The sequence below is a fragment of the Motacilla alba genome, chromosome 28, assembly GCF_015832195.1.
Source record: "Motacilla alba alba isolate MOTALB_02 chromosome 28, Motacilla_alba_V1.0_pri, whole genome shotgun sequence".
NCBI classification, from domain to species: domain Eukaryota; kingdom Metazoa; phylum Chordata; class Aves; order Passeriformes; family Motacillidae; genus Motacilla; species Motacilla alba.
In genome coordinates this window covers 2,581,513-2,598,702 of record NC_052043.1, presented here as the reverse complement: position 1 = coordinate 2,598,702, position 17,190 = coordinate 2,581,513, and the positions used below count along the sequence as shown (strand labels likewise).

Genomic DNA, 17,190 nt, shown 5'->3' with positions numbered 1-17,190 from the left:
CCAGCCACGAGGATGTTCCTGAGTCGTAAGTCATGAGTGAGCTCTGCAACTCAAGAGTAAACCACCACCTTTCACTGAAGGCTGTGTGGACAATGCTCCAAATGATCAAAAATTGGATTGATTTGGCTTGAATCCCTATGTTACACCAGCTGAAGCTGCCAGTGGAGCCAGGAGAGCTGCTGCGATCATGTCCCCACCTCCAGCTGTTCTTGTTTCCTCCCTTGTGCTGACCCAACCCAGGAACTCACCTGGCCAAACCCTACCTGAACAGAGGCTCCTCAGGGACCCCTTTCCATGCCCCAGCTCCTCCTGGGCCCAGAGAGGTGGCAGTCCTGGCACAGAGTTGGGGAACTGTGTGGCAAGGACAGGTGACAGTGGGGTAGTGGCAGCTCAGGCTATCCTAGAGCAGCTTGAGCCCCCTCACTTTGTCAGAGTGGGTCATCATAGGGGATCATTAAAGAGCTTTTTTAATCCAAATGATAAAACTTTGCAGCAAGCACCCGTCTGCACGTGCTGTACGTGGGCCTTTGGTGGGAAACAAACACTGAATGCTCCGAGGCTGCAGGGAAAGAGCTCATTAACACATTTTTATTGGTGAGCCATGAAACAGCTCCTCAGTGGAAGTACCAACTTTTTGTAGGTGCTATAAATGTGGGGAATAACCTCTGGCAGTCACCAGGAGCCACAGCTTGGAACAGACAGCCGGTGAGGGTCCTTCCAGGAGAGATGTGCTGGAACAAACTTGCCAGGCAGCAGAGGACCTGTGGCTGCTGCTTCCCGAGTTGCTCAGATTGGGGATGTTCTGGACCCTGTGTGAGGCCATTTTGAGTGCACCTTGGCACACCTTGAAGCCAGGAGAGCAGGGAGCTGAGCAGGCCATCCTGGCAGGGCTGGAGCTGGGATGGGATGGGCATGGGATCCAGCTGGATCAGCTCCTGCTGCCAAGGCACTGGAGCCTGACAGCAGCAGGGGCCAGAGGGAAAACACTCCAAAGCTCCCTCGTGGAGAGGGACCCTACCTGTGCCTTAGGAAATAGGAAGACTTTCAGCTTAGGCTGTGATATTCAGGAGTCTGGGGCTGGGCTGGGAATTCCAATTAGTCTTTTTGGGGGGGTTGTCTGGTAAGTTGAGGGTGAGCCCAGTTTGGGGGTGGTGAGGTGTGCGTGGTTGCCTCTCTTTGGGGTTTTGCTGTGGCCACATGACACAGCAGCACTGTCATCCTGGCACTTTTGGCTCCTGATCAAAGTAGCTCCACTGCAGCTGAAGCTTTCTCTCCCTGTGAGATCCTTTCCTTTCTTCAAGAAGCTGCTGCAGGTGACAATTAGTGTTTCTTTTTTTTTTCAGGAGCCACAAAAGTTTCAGGAGAGGGGAAGGAGGAATTGATTCTGCCTGCTGCAGAAGTTTGATGTTAGTCAAGATATGGCTGCTTTTAAGGCATAGTTGCTCCAATACATTAGGCTTGAAGTTAAAATTAATGTCAGTGTAGTTTTTTTACATAAAAACATGTCTGTTTTGGCTGATAACATTTTGCTGCTATCTCTTCTCACCAGTTATGTGCTTGGTGATAACACCAAATATACTCCTTCAGTCTGTATAATGTGGTAGGATGTGGCCCCACTTTTACTCTTGGTCTTGAAAAATAATTTAAGGTAAAGGTAAGTAAGTACCTCATATTCAATTTAATGTAAATGCAGGTTTGTTTATTCAGTGTTCTAACAGCTAAATTACTCTTTCTGAGGGTAATTCATGCTTTTGGTGTTTGGAATAATATTTAAGTGCCAGCAAATTGCTTTAATTTGAGGTGCAATCTGCTAAAACTCGGCAGCGAATTGGTGTTTTCAGGGGCACGGCTTTCCCAGGGCAGCCGTGCGTGCCCGAGTGTGATTGTTAATATCAAAGTGTACAATTTTCAGCATGTCCAAACAGTCAGTGGTAGCAATTTCTGCTGAGGAGTCACTGGAAGTAAAACATAATTAGCTCTGTTTTAGTGAACAGAGTGGTTTCTAACCGAGCAGCTGGGGAGGAGGGATGCTGCATCCACGGGATTCAGGGACACGCTCGGCTGGGCGTGTTTTCAAACTTGGAGCTGTGGAGACGACTGCAGAGGTGGAAGTCTTGTCTCAGAGTGACAGCCAGCGTTTCTGTGGAGCTGCTTTCTCACATAGTTTCCATGCAGGATCAGCTTGCAGAGTATCACAGTTATAGTACGGGTCTGGAGGATTTGATTTTTTTTTTTAAGAGCTGTGGAAGGTAGAGGAACATGGTGTTTTTTCCAGGTGGTGATGCACAGTCATAAATTGTCTTTAGTGAACAAACTTCCAGCACATCTACAAATGTCTGTAACTCAAGCCATCACTTTCTGAGCAGGTCAGTACATAACACCCCTCATGCTGTGTAAATTAACCACAGCAGGAAAGGACAGGGAATGCCTCTGTATAACTTGTCATCCTGAAAATTCCAGGAAAAAATAGTATTTCAGTATTGTATTTAATCCTTGGAGAAACCACAGCTGAGTCTTGAATAGAGTTGAGCACGGTGAGGTGGAGGAGAAGATGCAAGAGGTGATGTTTCAGATTTCTTTGTGAAGGTGGGTGCCTGCAGCTCACGGGCTGAGCACACTGCTCAGGAGCCTGGCTGCATCCTGGAAAACTCAGTGTCCCTTGTCTTGTGACGAGGACTTTGTCTGTCAAAATAAGAACTTTGGGGTTTTGACTTCCTATTCTCGTTGCTAGACTTTTCAAGCCAGCCTGCCAAGGGGCTTAGGCCTCACTGAGGCTTTCTGAACTGGAAATGGAGAAGTTTTTTTGCCACTAGGTTAGAAATAAGCAGGCCAGGTTGGAGCTTCATGAATGTTCTGCCCATCCCTGGAAGTGTTCAAGGCCAGGTTGGACCAGCCTGGGATAGTGGAAGGTGTTCCTGCCCAGGGCAGGGGAGTGGAGTGAGGTGGATTTTAAGGTCCTTTCCAACCCAAACCAGTCTGGGATTCCACAATTCCATGTTCAGTGTTTAAATATTAAAAAAATGCAGATGAGTGCTGGTTTCCTTGGTCCTGCCATGATCACAGATGGCTCGAGTGGAGCTGCTTTTACAAACCCTGAGCTGAGAAGACTCCATGCCCACCTTCCTTCTTCTCCCAGCCAAAAGGTAGAGAAGGCATTTTGTTTCCAAGGAGCTGCTGAGGATTGTGCCAGTGGCTGGAATGGCCAAACATTCTCCAGGGATTACTGGGGGGCTTTGCTTTCCTGACAGGTGACATTGTCCTGAGGTGACACAGCCCTCAGAGAATAGAGGTATTTGGAAATGGCTGACTGGCAGCAGTGTTTGATCTAGAATTTGGAGAGCAGTAAGTCTAGGAGATGTGTAAATTGATTTCAATTCTTTTTCCATATCCATAAAACTTGTTTATGGTGTATGCTGACAAGAATTCACTATTGGTAACAGTTGTTGAAAGGATACAGTGACTTCTCCACAAACTTTCCCAGTTTGTAACACTATTTTTCTCAGGTTTGGTGAACAAACACACCATGCCTAAACTCTCATGAGCAGTCACATGAGCATCTTGCACTTCAGTGTGATGAATTAATATATTCCACAAAGAATTCAACATTGTATTCACCTCAGCTTTCTCTGTCATTTAAGGAATCAGCTGAGAAACTTCCCTAGAAATTTGAGAAAAGTTGGCCTGCTGCATTTAAAGTACACTGGCATGGTGATAAATGCTTTTACTTTTAAAAAAAGAGTGAAAATTCTGTATTGTGGGGATATTAGCAGGACCTTTATGAACTGCAGTCAGATATAAACTGCTCTTCATTAACAGCTCTGGGTAGATACTTTAAGGGATGGGTAAAATAATGTTTAGGAACTTCCCAAAGCTCTGGAGCCCGTATTATCAAGTCCTTAAATGCACATTACCTGATTTTAAATGCTCACCAGTTCTGTGGAGTGGATGAAGATGGAGCAGTGGTCACAGAATGGTTCTGTCCAAATGATGCCTTTAGGGGTGCTGTGGTACCTCACTGTGCTCTTACCTTAACCCAGGGAGGTACCAACAGTGAGTTCAGGTGAGTTCCTGAAGCAGAAAGCCCCAAGATCATGATGAATCAGAAGGGGCACATTTTAAGGCTGGATTTTCTACATATTCTGTATTATTCTGCTTGAATAATCATCCAACTGCATTTCTGTCTTGTTGAAGTAGGACCAGTTGTCCCCGTGACTTTGCTTGCACAGCAACCTCATTTTATGGCTCTCTAAATTTTGAAGCAATAATTTTGGACTTCAGTTCATGGCTTATAATAAATAGTAACTACTAAGATTTGTCTGGTTGAGGTTTCTGTACAGGAGGAAGAGGAGGAGAAATTATTATCCTGTAGACAAGGAAAGTGTGTCATAGTTGGATGTGCTTAGCACCAGTGCAGGGTTTGAGGGTGAGTGTGAGCTGGCTGAAATGGTGACAGAGCCTGAGTGGGGAGAGAGACTTGGGGCATTTGAGATTTTTGTGATCACCTGGAGCACAGTGCTGGGGCAGTGAGGTTGGAAGTGTTGAATTTTTAGGTCTTTTACAAAACAAGCTGTTTCCAAAGGATCTTTTTGAGAGGACAATTCTGAATTGCTGCTGTGAGTCTAGTTTGGAGTAGGTGGAAAGGGTGTGATGTGTTTGTGCTCCTTGTAGTTCAGTGTCTGTTCCCCAGGTGTAGGGGCATGGCTGGAAGGGACTTCATGTGGTCCATCACCTTCATGGAACAGCTCCTTCTGGACTTGTCTAATCTGTCCTTAACCCTCCATTGTGGCTCAGGAGACTCTGGAGAGATTATTTGAGTGCACTGGTAGCTCACTGGTTATTTCTATATGCAATCAGTATTTGTCTCGTTGCAAATTAGGCCAGTGAGCATAAAAACTGTTGATTAACATTTCTTTATTATGACTAATAACGCATAGGAAGGCTTATTTCAAGCTTCATGTGTCTCTTTGCTATTTTTTCAATACTGTGTGAAATGAAAACTTCAACTTTATGTTAACCATGTTTTCAAAACATGGTTATCCTGCTGTCCTCTGACCTCCTCTTGGTGTATGCTCTTCTTGCACTGTTGCAGCTTGAGATGAAGATGTAATTCCAGCTGAATTTGATTCCTCTGCCATTCCTTACAGCTTGGAAAACAGCACTCGGTGATGTTGCTCGCAGTGTGCTGTGGTGGATGCCACCAGGAGTGGCAGTGGCTGCCTGGGGTTGTGCTCCCTGGTTCTTGCTCTGTTCCTTCAGCAGGAATTTTTACCAATTGAATGGTATTTCATGTAGCCTCTTCAGCTACTGGGCTCTTCAAAATCAGGCTAATGCATTTTTATTTGTCCAGCTTCACAGTCTGGTGGGGTGGGTTTGTTGTGGGGTGTTGGGGGGGGTCACATTGCAGTGGATCTTTGCACATCTGCAGCTCAGGCTTGGCACTACAGGCACGATTCTTATGGTGTTATACAAAATGTTTAGTAACTGTTGAAGTCAACAGGTATTTCTCGCTGTAGTAACAAAAATGTCTTTCAGTTCCTGGCTAATAAATGTGAATGGAGAAAAGTGTTTCACTGTTGCTGTTTTCTGTTTGCTTAAAAACCTTTTCCTGTAGCACAGCGAGCTGGGGGTGAGTCTTGTCTTCCTGGTCTGTGTTTTACTACCTCTTGTACCATCCTCCTGCAATGGATGCTCCTTTTGTTGGGTGGTTTCCCCTGCCTTGGCCCAGCCTGGAGTCTGTTCCTGCTGTGCCAGGGGCCTTGGGTGCCTCGCTGGGAATGGGCCACGCAGAGAAGAGCTGCAGCGTTCATGGCACTCCCAGCTGCTGTGGATTTGTGTCTGGAGGCCCTTTGTGAGTGCCAGGGCAAACTGTGCTTTGTGCTGGCAAGCTCCCCTCGTTCTCTTGGCTGCTGTGGTGTCTGCCCAGCTCAGGGATGTGCGGGGGCACTGCCAGGAGGGAGCAGGGAAATATTTCAGGTCCACTGGTTCCTTCACACTGCAGTATTGTATTGGAATCTGACCTTACTGACATTTGCTGATCCTGGCTTTGTAAAGCATAGACAGGAAGGTATCTGGATGATGTTAATTTGCCATTAAATGAAGCCTAAGTACAAATAAAATGTATGCAGATTGGTTTGACTCTTCAAAGTAGACCTGGGAGTTTTAAGTCTGGAGGTACAGATAATGCTTCCTGTGCCTGGTCACTCTTTGGACTCTTCTTGGTACTCAAGGATTTCTTCTACCCCTTGTTTAGCAGCACAAATTTCTGATCGTTTCTCAAAGCATGAATTTCTCTGTCAGAGAAGATTCTCCCAGTGAATGACTTCCAACCCAAATAATTGATTCCTTCGTGTTTAAAGATCTGTTTTACCAAATACTATTAGAAAACTGGCCTCCACCTTTAAGAATATCTTTTGTGTACTGGTTAATGTTGGACCTTTGCTTGGCAAACTGACTTTCAGACATTTCCAATAATGCGAGCAAAGTAGTGCATGGTCATCTTTTTGGTATGTTGTGTCTGTGAATAGTATCTCGTGTTCCCTATCTTTAGACAACATCGTGTCACACTGGGGCTGGGGGGAACTGTTAATAGATCAGCTGCAAGGGAACTGAACTAAATACCAGCAGGTTGTAACCTGAATTCTAACTTGGCGTGTTTGGTCTGTACCTTTGAACAAATGACGTGACAATTTGGTGGTGGTGGTGTGTTTTGTCAGTGTCTGGTGTCTCATAGTTCCTCCACAAAGTGCTAAATAAACTCTGCACCGCTGTATTGCTGTTGTCACATTTAAGTAAAGCCTCGTGAATAGCAGCTTTTCTCTCCTCACTTCTTATTCCGTGTTCTAGATTATTGTGCAGTGAAGTAGCTTTTGTACAAAAGCATTGTTGGGGCAAGGTGTGACACTGAGGGGGGGAGCCTGATCTGGAGCAGGAGCTGCTGTTGGGCTGCAGGTGACACTGAGAGCTCCAAGAGAGGAACACCAGCGATGCCACCACTCCTGGAGCAGGCACTGCACCTCCTGGGAATCAGCTCTGCCTCCTGGCCTCTCCAGCAATATTCACCTTCAACCTGGGATTTTCTTGAACATTTTTCTGCACTCCCTGAGGAGATACACAGCCTTGGAGCAGGGGGAAGACAAAAAATGTACAAATGCTTCTGTCAACTTCTGTCTGGACCTTACTGCCACCAGAAACCTCCAGCTTGGCAATGGACGCCTGGATTTGTGTTTGTAGGAAGAAAAAAGACCTGTTCAGTCTCCCACAGTGTCTCCACTTCTCTGCTTGCTTCTGTCACACTGCTTTGGTGCTACAGGTGGGACAGTGCTGCAGAGCTACTTTTTCTGAAACCATCAAAATTTGGAGTACTTATGGATATTCTGATGAAGTAGTTAAGTATGATGGCAAATACATTCTCTCCAAAGCTGTCTTGTGATAGCTGTGTGCTCTGTTCACCATGCCCGTGGTGGTGTCAGGCTGTGATTGTTGTAAGCTGTGATTTCAGGAGGATGATGGTGTTACACTTTGGTTTTAGAGGATTGTCAGTGATGGGCAACTCTGGGCCAAGTTAAAATATTTAAAATATCCTTTAGAAACTTGTGAAGGCACTAATGTGACCCAGAAGGATGATATTAATGTATTAAATGATGCCTTTTAGCACTGGTACCTGAACTTTGTAGTTGAAAAGAGCCTTTCTGCATGAAAGGCAGGAATCTGCATGAGCAAGTTTTTTTTGGAATTGTGCATTGAGTTTTTCATATTGCACAGAAAGAGCTGCTCCTTCTACTCCAGGTAACTCAGAGCTGGTTTGTCATTTATCATGGTCTAGTCAGGCATGCAAAGATCTTTGGAAACATCCCTGTGAAATATTAAAAAAAAAAAGAAAATCATTGCTTTACCTGAGTGTCTGCAATAGAAAGTTGCTGTAGCATTTGTTTTTCAGGCTGCAGTGAGAGAGTGCAGGTTGTGCTGTGTGTCCAGGCAGTCCCCAGGAGGACAGCAAGGTGTTCTGGGGGTGCTCATGTTGGTTTTGGGGTCTGGGCTGGTGTGTAACCGAAGGAGGGGAATCAAACCATCCCATGGAGCGTGCTGCTCCCCCAGAAAACACATCCCAGCCCCTGGAAGTGGTGGTAGAGCTGGTATGGATGCTGAGGTTGCTGCTGCTTTCGGATTTCCTGGTGGAAGTGGAGCTGGAGGGAACAGCTGTACCTCAGGCTTCCCCAAAACCCCTTTGAACTGTGTAACACCCTGAAATTAGTCACTGACTTAGTCCTGGTTGATAAATGCTGAAATAAGATTAGGATGGCAGTTAAGAAAAGAAAATTAAGCTTCTTGATCTTTTCCTGAGAGTTCAGAAACCCCTGCTTTTGTCTGAGGCTGGAGTAAAAGCATTCAGTGCTTAGCTTGGAAAAGATCTCAGCCATAGTAAGCTCCAGAGTATGGCTGAATGGCTGGATGACTTAAGGAGCCTTGCATGGAATAAATAAGATTTGTTTTCTGTGGCTGTCATTAGGGTTGGCTGGAAAGGATTATCGTGGATGACTCAAAGCAGATGTTCTCCAGTAAACTTTGGAGTGAATTAGTGTGTGTGCCAGTCAGTGCTTTCAGCACGGGAGCAGCACGGGAGAATGTGGAACACCTTATCAATTACTTATCAATTATTTTGAGCTGTTTGCTGCAAGCTCCTAAATGGGGGTCCTGGAAGTTGTTTTGGGGTTACTAAGGGGTTGCAGTGTGAGCAGACAAAGGCACACAGAAACTAAAATGCAAATTCCTGAGTTGCTGACCTGGGCAGTTACAGCTCAGTGTCCATAGGGAGTGGGGCTGCTGAATTCCCTGTCCTGCTCTGCTCTGTGGCACTTTACCTGTCTCTTCTGTTCCCAATAAGCATCTTCAGCAGGCCTTTGTGTCAATGAATGATCATTTCTGGTGCTGCTCAAAGCAGGGTGCTGTCCTGGTGTGGTAACATTATTGTCACCTTGGTTATGGGACAATGCATGAATTTTATTGTAACAGTTGGTTTAAGGTGAGGGTACTGCTGTGTAGGATGGGTGTGCTGCTGTTGTCTCTAAAGTGAACAGGTGATACTTGAGGTGTTTTGGGAGGTCCTCTTGTTTCCATCGCTGTATTTAACTGCACTACAAGAAATGTCATAATCTGTGTTATTTTAAAATAGGCAAACATGATTTTTTACTACAAGCTTCTCTTTATGGCACTTTGGATGAAACATTCTGAGAAAACTACACAGGGGGAAGGGAGGAGAAGTTGTTGAACGTGCTTGAACACTTTATGTATTTATTTCCAAAGAATTAAGCTTCCCTACAGGTCAAAAAAAAAAAGGGAAAACGAGAGGAGCTGCTGGCAGTTGTCTGGGTGTGAGATGTTCGTGCTCTGCTCAGCAGTTGCTCCGTGACAGCGCGTTCTCAGTTGGTTACAAATGTGCGAGGAATCCAAAATGGGGGGTGTGTGTTCCAGCAGGAGCTGAGGGTGCAAGGCCACTTTCACTGTCCTTAATTGGCACCACGTGTCCCCCAGAGCAGGGAGGGAAGTCACAGCCTGTCGGTGCTGCTGGGGTGGTTTAGCATTTGGGGCATCCACTGGTGTGTGCTCGGGGGTATTGAACAAAGGCACAGCTGTGACTGGAATTTCCCTGCCCAGTTTCACCTTTCTGTAGGTGTGTGTGCACATGAACGTATCACTTTCCCCGTCTTCACCTTCTGATAGGTCAAGGACCCTTTTTTTGCCATCAGTTCTTCATTTAGATAATGAATATTTGGGGATTACCAGTAACTGCAAAAATAATTGTAGCAGTTAATGGTGTGTGCAACAGAGCCCTTTTCACTCTGGTAATTCACAGTCTAAAATATGTGTTGGGAAGGAGAGTATCGTGTTTTGCAAGTTTAAAAATATTTGTCTGGAAACTCCCAGAGTTGAGCTTTAACTATTCTAAGGGCTCTGGTTCTAAAAACTGAAAAACCAAGCCTGATGTGGTGTATTGCTTGAACTGTGGTGCTAAACTGTCCTTCCTGGGCTCTGAGGGCAGGGCAAGGGTCGAAACATGGAAGAAAGTCAGTGCACTGAAGTGAAATAATAAGAATTAAAATATGTCAGCATAGGTGTTCTTGCTGCTCTAAAGGTTAAGCAGAGTTTTACCAGGCCTGACCTCATGGTAGGGCTTCAAATATCTGCAAAGTGAAGAAAGAACCAGGACAAATTAATTAATCTTTGGCCCGGAGTTGCTTTTACACCCTATAGGAGTTAGAATCGTTCAAAGCCTGCATGGACTTTAAACATAAGTTTGATAAAAGTTTATCAAAACATCAGGACAAATGTTTCATCGCTGACAGCGTTACCCAGGTATCTCCTAAATAACACAAAACTCCTAAAGAGCACTAAACAGTCCTGCAGGGATGGACAAAACATGGTCTGAGCCCAAGGTTTTCTGAAGGGAGGAGATCAGCCCCTGGTGTTCCTGTGGGATCTTAGTGGAGGGGTAGGACTTGGAAAAGCCAATTTTCACACAAGTCAGTGTTTTTAAGAGGAGGGGAATGTGTGGCTGGGAGTGCAGAGCTGCCTGGTGATGATGATGATGATGATGGTCCTGATGAGGTTTCAGGATGGTGTAGAATCCCTGCAGAGGTTTTTGCTGAGAGATTTTTCTCACATGCACTTCACATCCAGTTGAGTCACAAATGCAATTAAGCAATAAATGAGACTGTGATTCAAGTTTTCCTTTGCTTATCTTTAAAATCTGCCTCCAAAGGTGAATTAGAAATCCCAGGTTTCAGTGCTCCTAACATCAGGTAATGGAAACAAAGATCTCTCTATAGGATCATAAACTGGTTTGGGTTGGAAAAACTCTCCAAGATGAATGAGTCCAACCCAGCACTGCCGTGTTAACCCCTAAACCAAGCCCCTAAACGTGCAGTGTGTGGTTTCTGATGGAAACCATTAAAATCACACATGTGCTGAGGATGTGCAGGATGAACAGCTGTGATCAGAGATCCTGATTCTCACCTCTTCAGGGGATGTGGGTTTGTGCACTTCCTCCTCCCCATGTCCAGCTCCAGCAAGGGCTGATGGTCTGGGGACACCTGCTGGGCACAGCCCTGGCCCCAGGAGGGACCTGCAGGCTGGGACTCCTGTGTGCAGTGCAGGAAGTGATCCTGGGGATGGAACTGCAGAGCAGTGACCTGGGTCAGTCTGCAGGGGCCTGAAGGATTGAACTGCACATTTCCCACTGCTGCTCCTGCTCTGCCTGGCACGTGCTTCCCATTAGGTGTGCACAGTTAATTGATGCTTTGCAGAGGGGTCTCAGGATTTGGTACTCAGTCACGGCAGTTTTATTGCCACTGTTTCCTTGGGTTTTACATAAGAGTGTGTTTGTTACAGCTCCTGCAGTTTCCAACTAGGTCAGTAAAAGTGTCCTTGTCCCTATTCCTTGAACAATCAGCTCCCTAAAGCCAGACAGTCTGATAGCAGTTTGTGATTAATGCTTCCAGCAATTATAAAGTGGAAGGTCTTAAATTACATTTGTTAACTAAGACCAGTACATGAAACATGAAGTGACTTTGTCTTCCTTGTTGCAGATCCATAACATGGTGGCAGTGCTGGAAGTGATCTCCAGCCTGGAGAAATATCCCATTACCAAAGAGGCACTTGAGGTATGTCACCCTCTGAACATGATTTTTTTAATATGTATAAAAGGACTTTTCCCTGCCTTTCTAATTTCCATCGGAGCTTTTCTGGAAACAATAGATGGATTGCAAAGGATTCACAATTAAGATATTATTTTGTCCCTCTCGTGCTGTTTCCGACATCTCGCTGAACACAGGGATCCTTTCTGGGCCCAGATCAGTATTCTGGGCAGCACAGTTCCTGTTTGTGCAGGGCACTACATTAATCATCACTTGCCACTGATTAATTCTGTTGCACTCAGCAATATCACCCTGCAGTCCTGGTCACCTTTGGAGACGTTTGGTGACCAAGCACCTAAAATCTGAAATAGAGTTGCTCTGCGTCTCTAAAATTAATCTTAAACGCAGTTAAGCAGGTTTCAAGGCCTGATATTTGTGGTGAGGTCAGGTGTAGGGAGAGCTGAACTCTCACTGGCCACTGTAGAAAGAGTCCAAAGAAGTTTTATGGCTGAATTATATATTTCTTTTTCAGTCTTTGTATTGAAATTAGCGGTGTTCTTGCTTTTAACTGTTGCTTAATTACAACTCCACCTGTATTTCAACATATCTATGACAACAAGTTGCCTATTTCTCTCACAGTCTGGTCTGTGTTCTCCTTTGAAGTACTTTTCTTGAGAAATCTGACTTGTGGAACAGTTCTTTGTTTTCAAATGTACTTTTGGAACAATCAAACACTTCCTTCCGCTCGTGAAACCACCTTGGGACACCCTGGGAATGTTGTTTAAATGGCTTTTTCATACGTTTCCACGAGGCTGGGGAGTGAAGGGAGAGGAGAGAGGTGGAGGAAAAAGGTAGGCCACAACTCACACCTGGTAGTCAGGTTTGCCAAATGGAAATTTTTATTGGTAACGAGTTACTGTAACAGGCAAAGATCCTTGGAATTCTTTTCTCTTGGCTCTCTCTGCAGGTCTTTCACTTCCCTTGTGATAAACACACACCTTTGGGTGCTGCATTTCCCCTCGAATCTGAACCTGTACCCTTATTCTTACAGTTTTTTCCTCATTAAAGAATTCCTTTCTGATGTTTTTCCCAGCTCTCCTGCTTTTACCAGGGCATAAAGACAGTGTGACTTGAAACCTACAGTCAGTTTCATGTTGTGTGGCAGAGCACTGGACTAATCCTTTCCAAAAAGATAAATTCAACACTTAAATCTTTAGTGTTTTTAACCAGGTGTTTCTCAGGGGTGAGCATTACGAAGCAGAAACATTCCTTAAGAATTTTGCTTGGAATGATAACGTGTTTGTAAACCACCTTGTCTGTCTTTGTAGGAAACCAGACTCGGGAGGCTTATCAATGAGGTGAGGAAGAAGACATCCAATGAGGAACTTGCCAAACGTGCCAAGAAATTGCTGAGGAATTGGCAGAAGTTGATAGAACCCGTCACCCCGAACGAGCCAGTGCCAAGGGGGCTGCCCAACCCGCCGGGATCAGCGAATGGAGGTGCTCACAACTGCAAACCAGACTCACAACTTCCTGCTGTGCCCGGCGCCAAGCCCATCAGCGAACTGAAAAGCAGGAATGATATCCAGAAACTAAATTCTCCAAAAACAGAGAAACTGGGAAATAGGAAAAGGAAAGGTGATCACAGGGACGGCCATCAGGGCCCTCCTCCCCCAAAGGTCTCCAAAGCTAGTCATGAAGTATTACAAAACTCTTCACCCCCTCCAACCAATGGAATTGGAGGTAGTCCTGAAAATTTTCCTAGTCCTGTAGACATAAACCTACATGCAGGGCCCGAAAGCAGCAGGACAGATCTCGGTGAAAACGATAAACACAGTAAGATCCCAGTAAATGCTGTAAAACCTCACACCAGTTCTCCAGGACTTGTAAAACCTTCAAGCACTTCCTCTTTACTAAAGACTGCAGTGCTTCAGCAGCATGATAAATCGGAAGAAGCCACGGGCCCCCACCAGCCCAAGAGCCCACGCTGCTCCTCCTTTAGCCCCAGGAACGTTAGGCATGATACTTTTGCTCGGCAGCACACCACGTACTCACCAAAGGATTCGATGCCCAGTCCATCTCAAAGGTCTCAGTTCGCAGACGCCGCCCCGGTGCCGTCGCCGCCGCCATCCCTGATGCAACCATCCACACCTCCCATGCCAGCCAAGAGACTGGAGTTCCCTCCTCAGGCGGCCCCCGAGGCGGCGCAGCACTGGCAGGAGCAGCAGGGAGCCCCCGAGGGCCAGCACAGGCACACAGCAGGGACACTTCAGCAGCACACGGCTCCCGGCTGCAAAGCCCACCCCGGGGAATCACACACGGGCTTCCCACAGGACGCTTCCAGAATGGACAGTGACGATGCTGCTTCAGGGTCTGATAGCAAAAAGAAGAAAAGGTACCGACCCAGAGACTATACAGTCAACTTGGATGGGCACGTGATAGAAGGGGGTGTGAAACCTGTGAGGTTAAAAGAGAGAAAACTCACTTTTGATCCCATGACAGGACAGATAAAACCTTTAACACCGAAAGATCCTTTGCAGGTAGAAATCCCTGCACTTACTGAACAGCACAGGACAGAAACGGAAAAGCAGGAGCAAAAACCCAACCTGCAAAGCCCCTTTGAACAAACGAACTGGAAAGAGTTGTCCAGAAATGAAATCATTCAGTCATATTTAAACAGACAGAGTAGCTTGCTGTCTTCATCAGGAGTACAGACTCCAGGAGCTCACTACTTCATGTCTGAGTATTTAAAGCAGGAGGAAAGCACTAGAAAAGAGGCTAGAAAGACTCACGTTCTAGCTCCTAACAGCAAACCTACAGACTTGCCTGGGGTCACCAGAGAGGTCACGGGCGATGACCTCGACAGAATACGTGACCACAACTGGCCAGGCGTGAACGGTTGTTATGACACACAGGGTAACTGGTATGATTGGACACAGTGCATATCCTTAGATCCACACGGGGATGATGGGAGATTGAACATCCTGCCTTACGTCTGCCTAGACTGAGAGCAGTTCTGCTAGGCACGCTTTTTACACCTGCAGTTAGCAGAACTGGCAGACACGATGCCACTTCCAGCTGGAGAGAGCCTCCTGTCCTGGACAAACAGGCCCCACGAGCAGAGGGGGGGAGGGAGCTGGGCCTTTCCAGCTCGTTCCTTTAAATTCTCCTTTTGTGAAATGCTGCTACCAGTTTACTAACAATTGCAAAGGAAGGCATACGAAGGTCGATCAGTTGAGTTCAAAACTCTATAGCGAGCCAGCTATAAAAAGTGTTAGTCCCCAAGAAGTGAAGAGGATTTCCAGCACTTTCTGAATGCCGGAATCTTATTACAGGCAGGTACAGAGAAAAATTGTGGAAGTTACCTTAACAAAATATGCATCTATTTATTTGACTTGATTTGGGTTTTTATTTGGCAGTGAGATATTCGAGAGACAATGTGCAAAAACTGTAGTTTTATTTCTATCACATCTCTGAACATGATTGCGTTATTTAAGAGTCATGTGGTACGGAGATTGGGTTTTAAACAGCAGGTGTTGCACTGCAGGCTGGGCCACCAGCTTCAGCTCAACATTCCATAGGCATCCACATATTTTAGTCTGGTTTCAGTTTAAATCCAGTCTCTGAGAAATGCTGCAAAAACTAGATGTTTAATGATATTTTTTGATCCCACCACCACCAGCCAAATATTTTTCCTCCTTTTCCCTTCCTGCAAACTTATAGGTAAAAAACAAAAAGACAAAAAAAACAAAAAGACAAAAAGGAAAAAAAAAAAAGAAAGAAAAATCACCTTTTCTAGAATCTAAATGTAATGAGGGTGCTACAAGTTTGTAACTGTACTGTGAGAGGGAAAAAGGAAGCCTGTTTGTATGCTGGAAATATACTTGTTACCATTCCTTTAGATATTGTTTGCCTTATGGATATCCATCATAAACGCAATTTGCAAAAACAAAGAGCCTTAGTGAATGTACAGTAACTAGACTTCTGTGTTCCTGGGATGCAGAAGGGAGCAACTTTGCTATTTGGTCCTTTAAGTGGACACGTTGTGATATAAATGTGGAAATAAAAAAAATTTGCACAAACCAGTTTGTGAATTATTTCTATACACTCCACTCGTTTTCCCCCTCGAGTTTGCTCAGTTCAGCCCAGCTGGGGGAGCCCTGGCACTGGGAACCCCTCGGACACTGCCCCAGGGAGAACGGGATTGTCTTCCAAGAACCTCGCTGTGCTGCCCAGTCACACAGGGTGGATCTGCTTTAACTCTGGAGACTGATAACCCAACTGCTGATAATGTACCTCAAAGTCTAAAGAGATCAGATTTCATCTTTTCGTCTCAGTAACTTTGTAATGTTTTATTCCTGTTTGTTACAGTGCTTTCTGAAGCGGCCTGGGGTGTAGAAAGTGAAGGATTTCTATGAACTGTAATTGCTTTAATATTTGGGACTGTGTTGTTTGATGCAGTCCCCACTGTTGGGCTTCTGTTCAGGGGCTTGGGGAGGGGACACTATACCAAAAATCTTCCTGGGTTTAGTGATGTTAACTCTGTTAACTCATCTGTGCTGGAGATGAGCCCTGGCAAGAGCTGTCCTGCCTTTGAGGGTAGAGTCAAGCTCTTCCCTGCTTTGCAAAGGAAGGTGCTCCTGGCCAGGCCTGCGTGGTGTTGGTTCATTCCCTGGAATACAACTGATGAAGTCTGGTTTACTTTTAAGTCATTCTTGTTCATCACTTATGATCTGACTGTTACTGCAATGTGTGGCTATCTCAGAAATAACGATGTCTGTGTGCTTCCATTTCTGAAATCTGAGGTCTGAGAGTGAAAACAGAAGTGGTTACCAAAAAAATGCATCCAAGTATATTTTCAGTTTACTTCCATTTTGTCCTTCTGCAGTTGCTGAGGTTGAGCAGTGTGGTTTAGAGCTGGGGAAAGCTCCTGTCTTGCAGCTCAGATCTGATGGTAGAGGGCTAAGCTGCTGGTCATTTTGGAAATGCTTAAGTTTTGTTTATGTAAAAAAGTACTGTGCATCTTATCTCCCCCTGCCCTTCCTCCCTCCTTCCCTGAATGGTCCCATTTAGGAACAGGGTCTGTGCTCTCTGGAGGCCTTTGAATTCAGGAAATGACAAAGTGTTACTTGATAAATTCCATCTTTTTCTCCACTGCTTCCATTTCTGATGCAATTGATGGCCCTTGACTGCACTGGGTGAGGTGATACCCAAAGCTCATCACAGCTTTCAGACTCCACCCAAACTGCCTGTGCTGGTGCTCCTCTCTTTGGGGGAGCATCAGGAATCAGACCCAGCCCTTTCCCTGGTGGTACAAAAGCTGCCGGAGAAATTCCCTGCCAATGCAAGCTTTAAATCTTGTTCCTTGCTGAGTTTGTTGCTGCTGTAAGGGGTCAACTGACTTGTGTGTCCTCCAGGGTGAGATGAGGCTTGACAATCTTTATTTCAGCATGCCAATATAACCAGTTCTGTGAGCTCCAACAAATGTGAATAAGTTTACAAGGTGATATTTTTTGTCAATTTTGTAAACAAGTTCAAATGAAGTTTACCATGTGCGTAC

The 17,190-nt window shown here is 45.5% G+C and overlaps 1 protein-coding gene and 1 long non-coding RNA gene across 4 annotated transcripts in view; one reads left to right on the top strand and one right to left on the bottom strand.

Moving 5' to 3' along the window:
- The window catches only part of MED26 (mediator complex subunit 26), a 22,689-nt gene extending 5,499 nt beyond the window's left edge, over positions 1–17,190 (top strand). Inside the window, exons 1-3 of one of the 3 annotated variants that reach the window (XM_038163773.1) lie at positions 1,579–1,654; positions 11,583–11,657; positions 12,959–17,190. In XM_038163773.1, the coding sequence (XP_038019701.1) occupies positions 11,592–11,657; positions 12,959–14,638 (1,746 nt within the window). In that variant the 5' untranslated portion in view covers positions 1,579–1,654; positions 11,583–11,591 and the 3' untranslated portion in view covers positions 14,639–17,190. Of the gene's footprint in view, positions 1–1,578; positions 1,655–11,582; positions 11,658–12,269; positions 12,482–12,958 lie in introns of those variants that run through there. The other 2 variants (XM_038163775.1, XM_038163772.1) reach the window with 2 other exon arrangements.
- Positions 12,507–13,824, bottom strand: LOC119712487. The gene is made up of 2 exons (XR_005259830.1): positions 13,686–13,824; positions 12,507–13,195 (listed from the first exon to the last, which is right to left on the bottom strand). It is a non-coding gene; the product is annotated as an uncharacterized LOC119712487 (long non-coding RNA).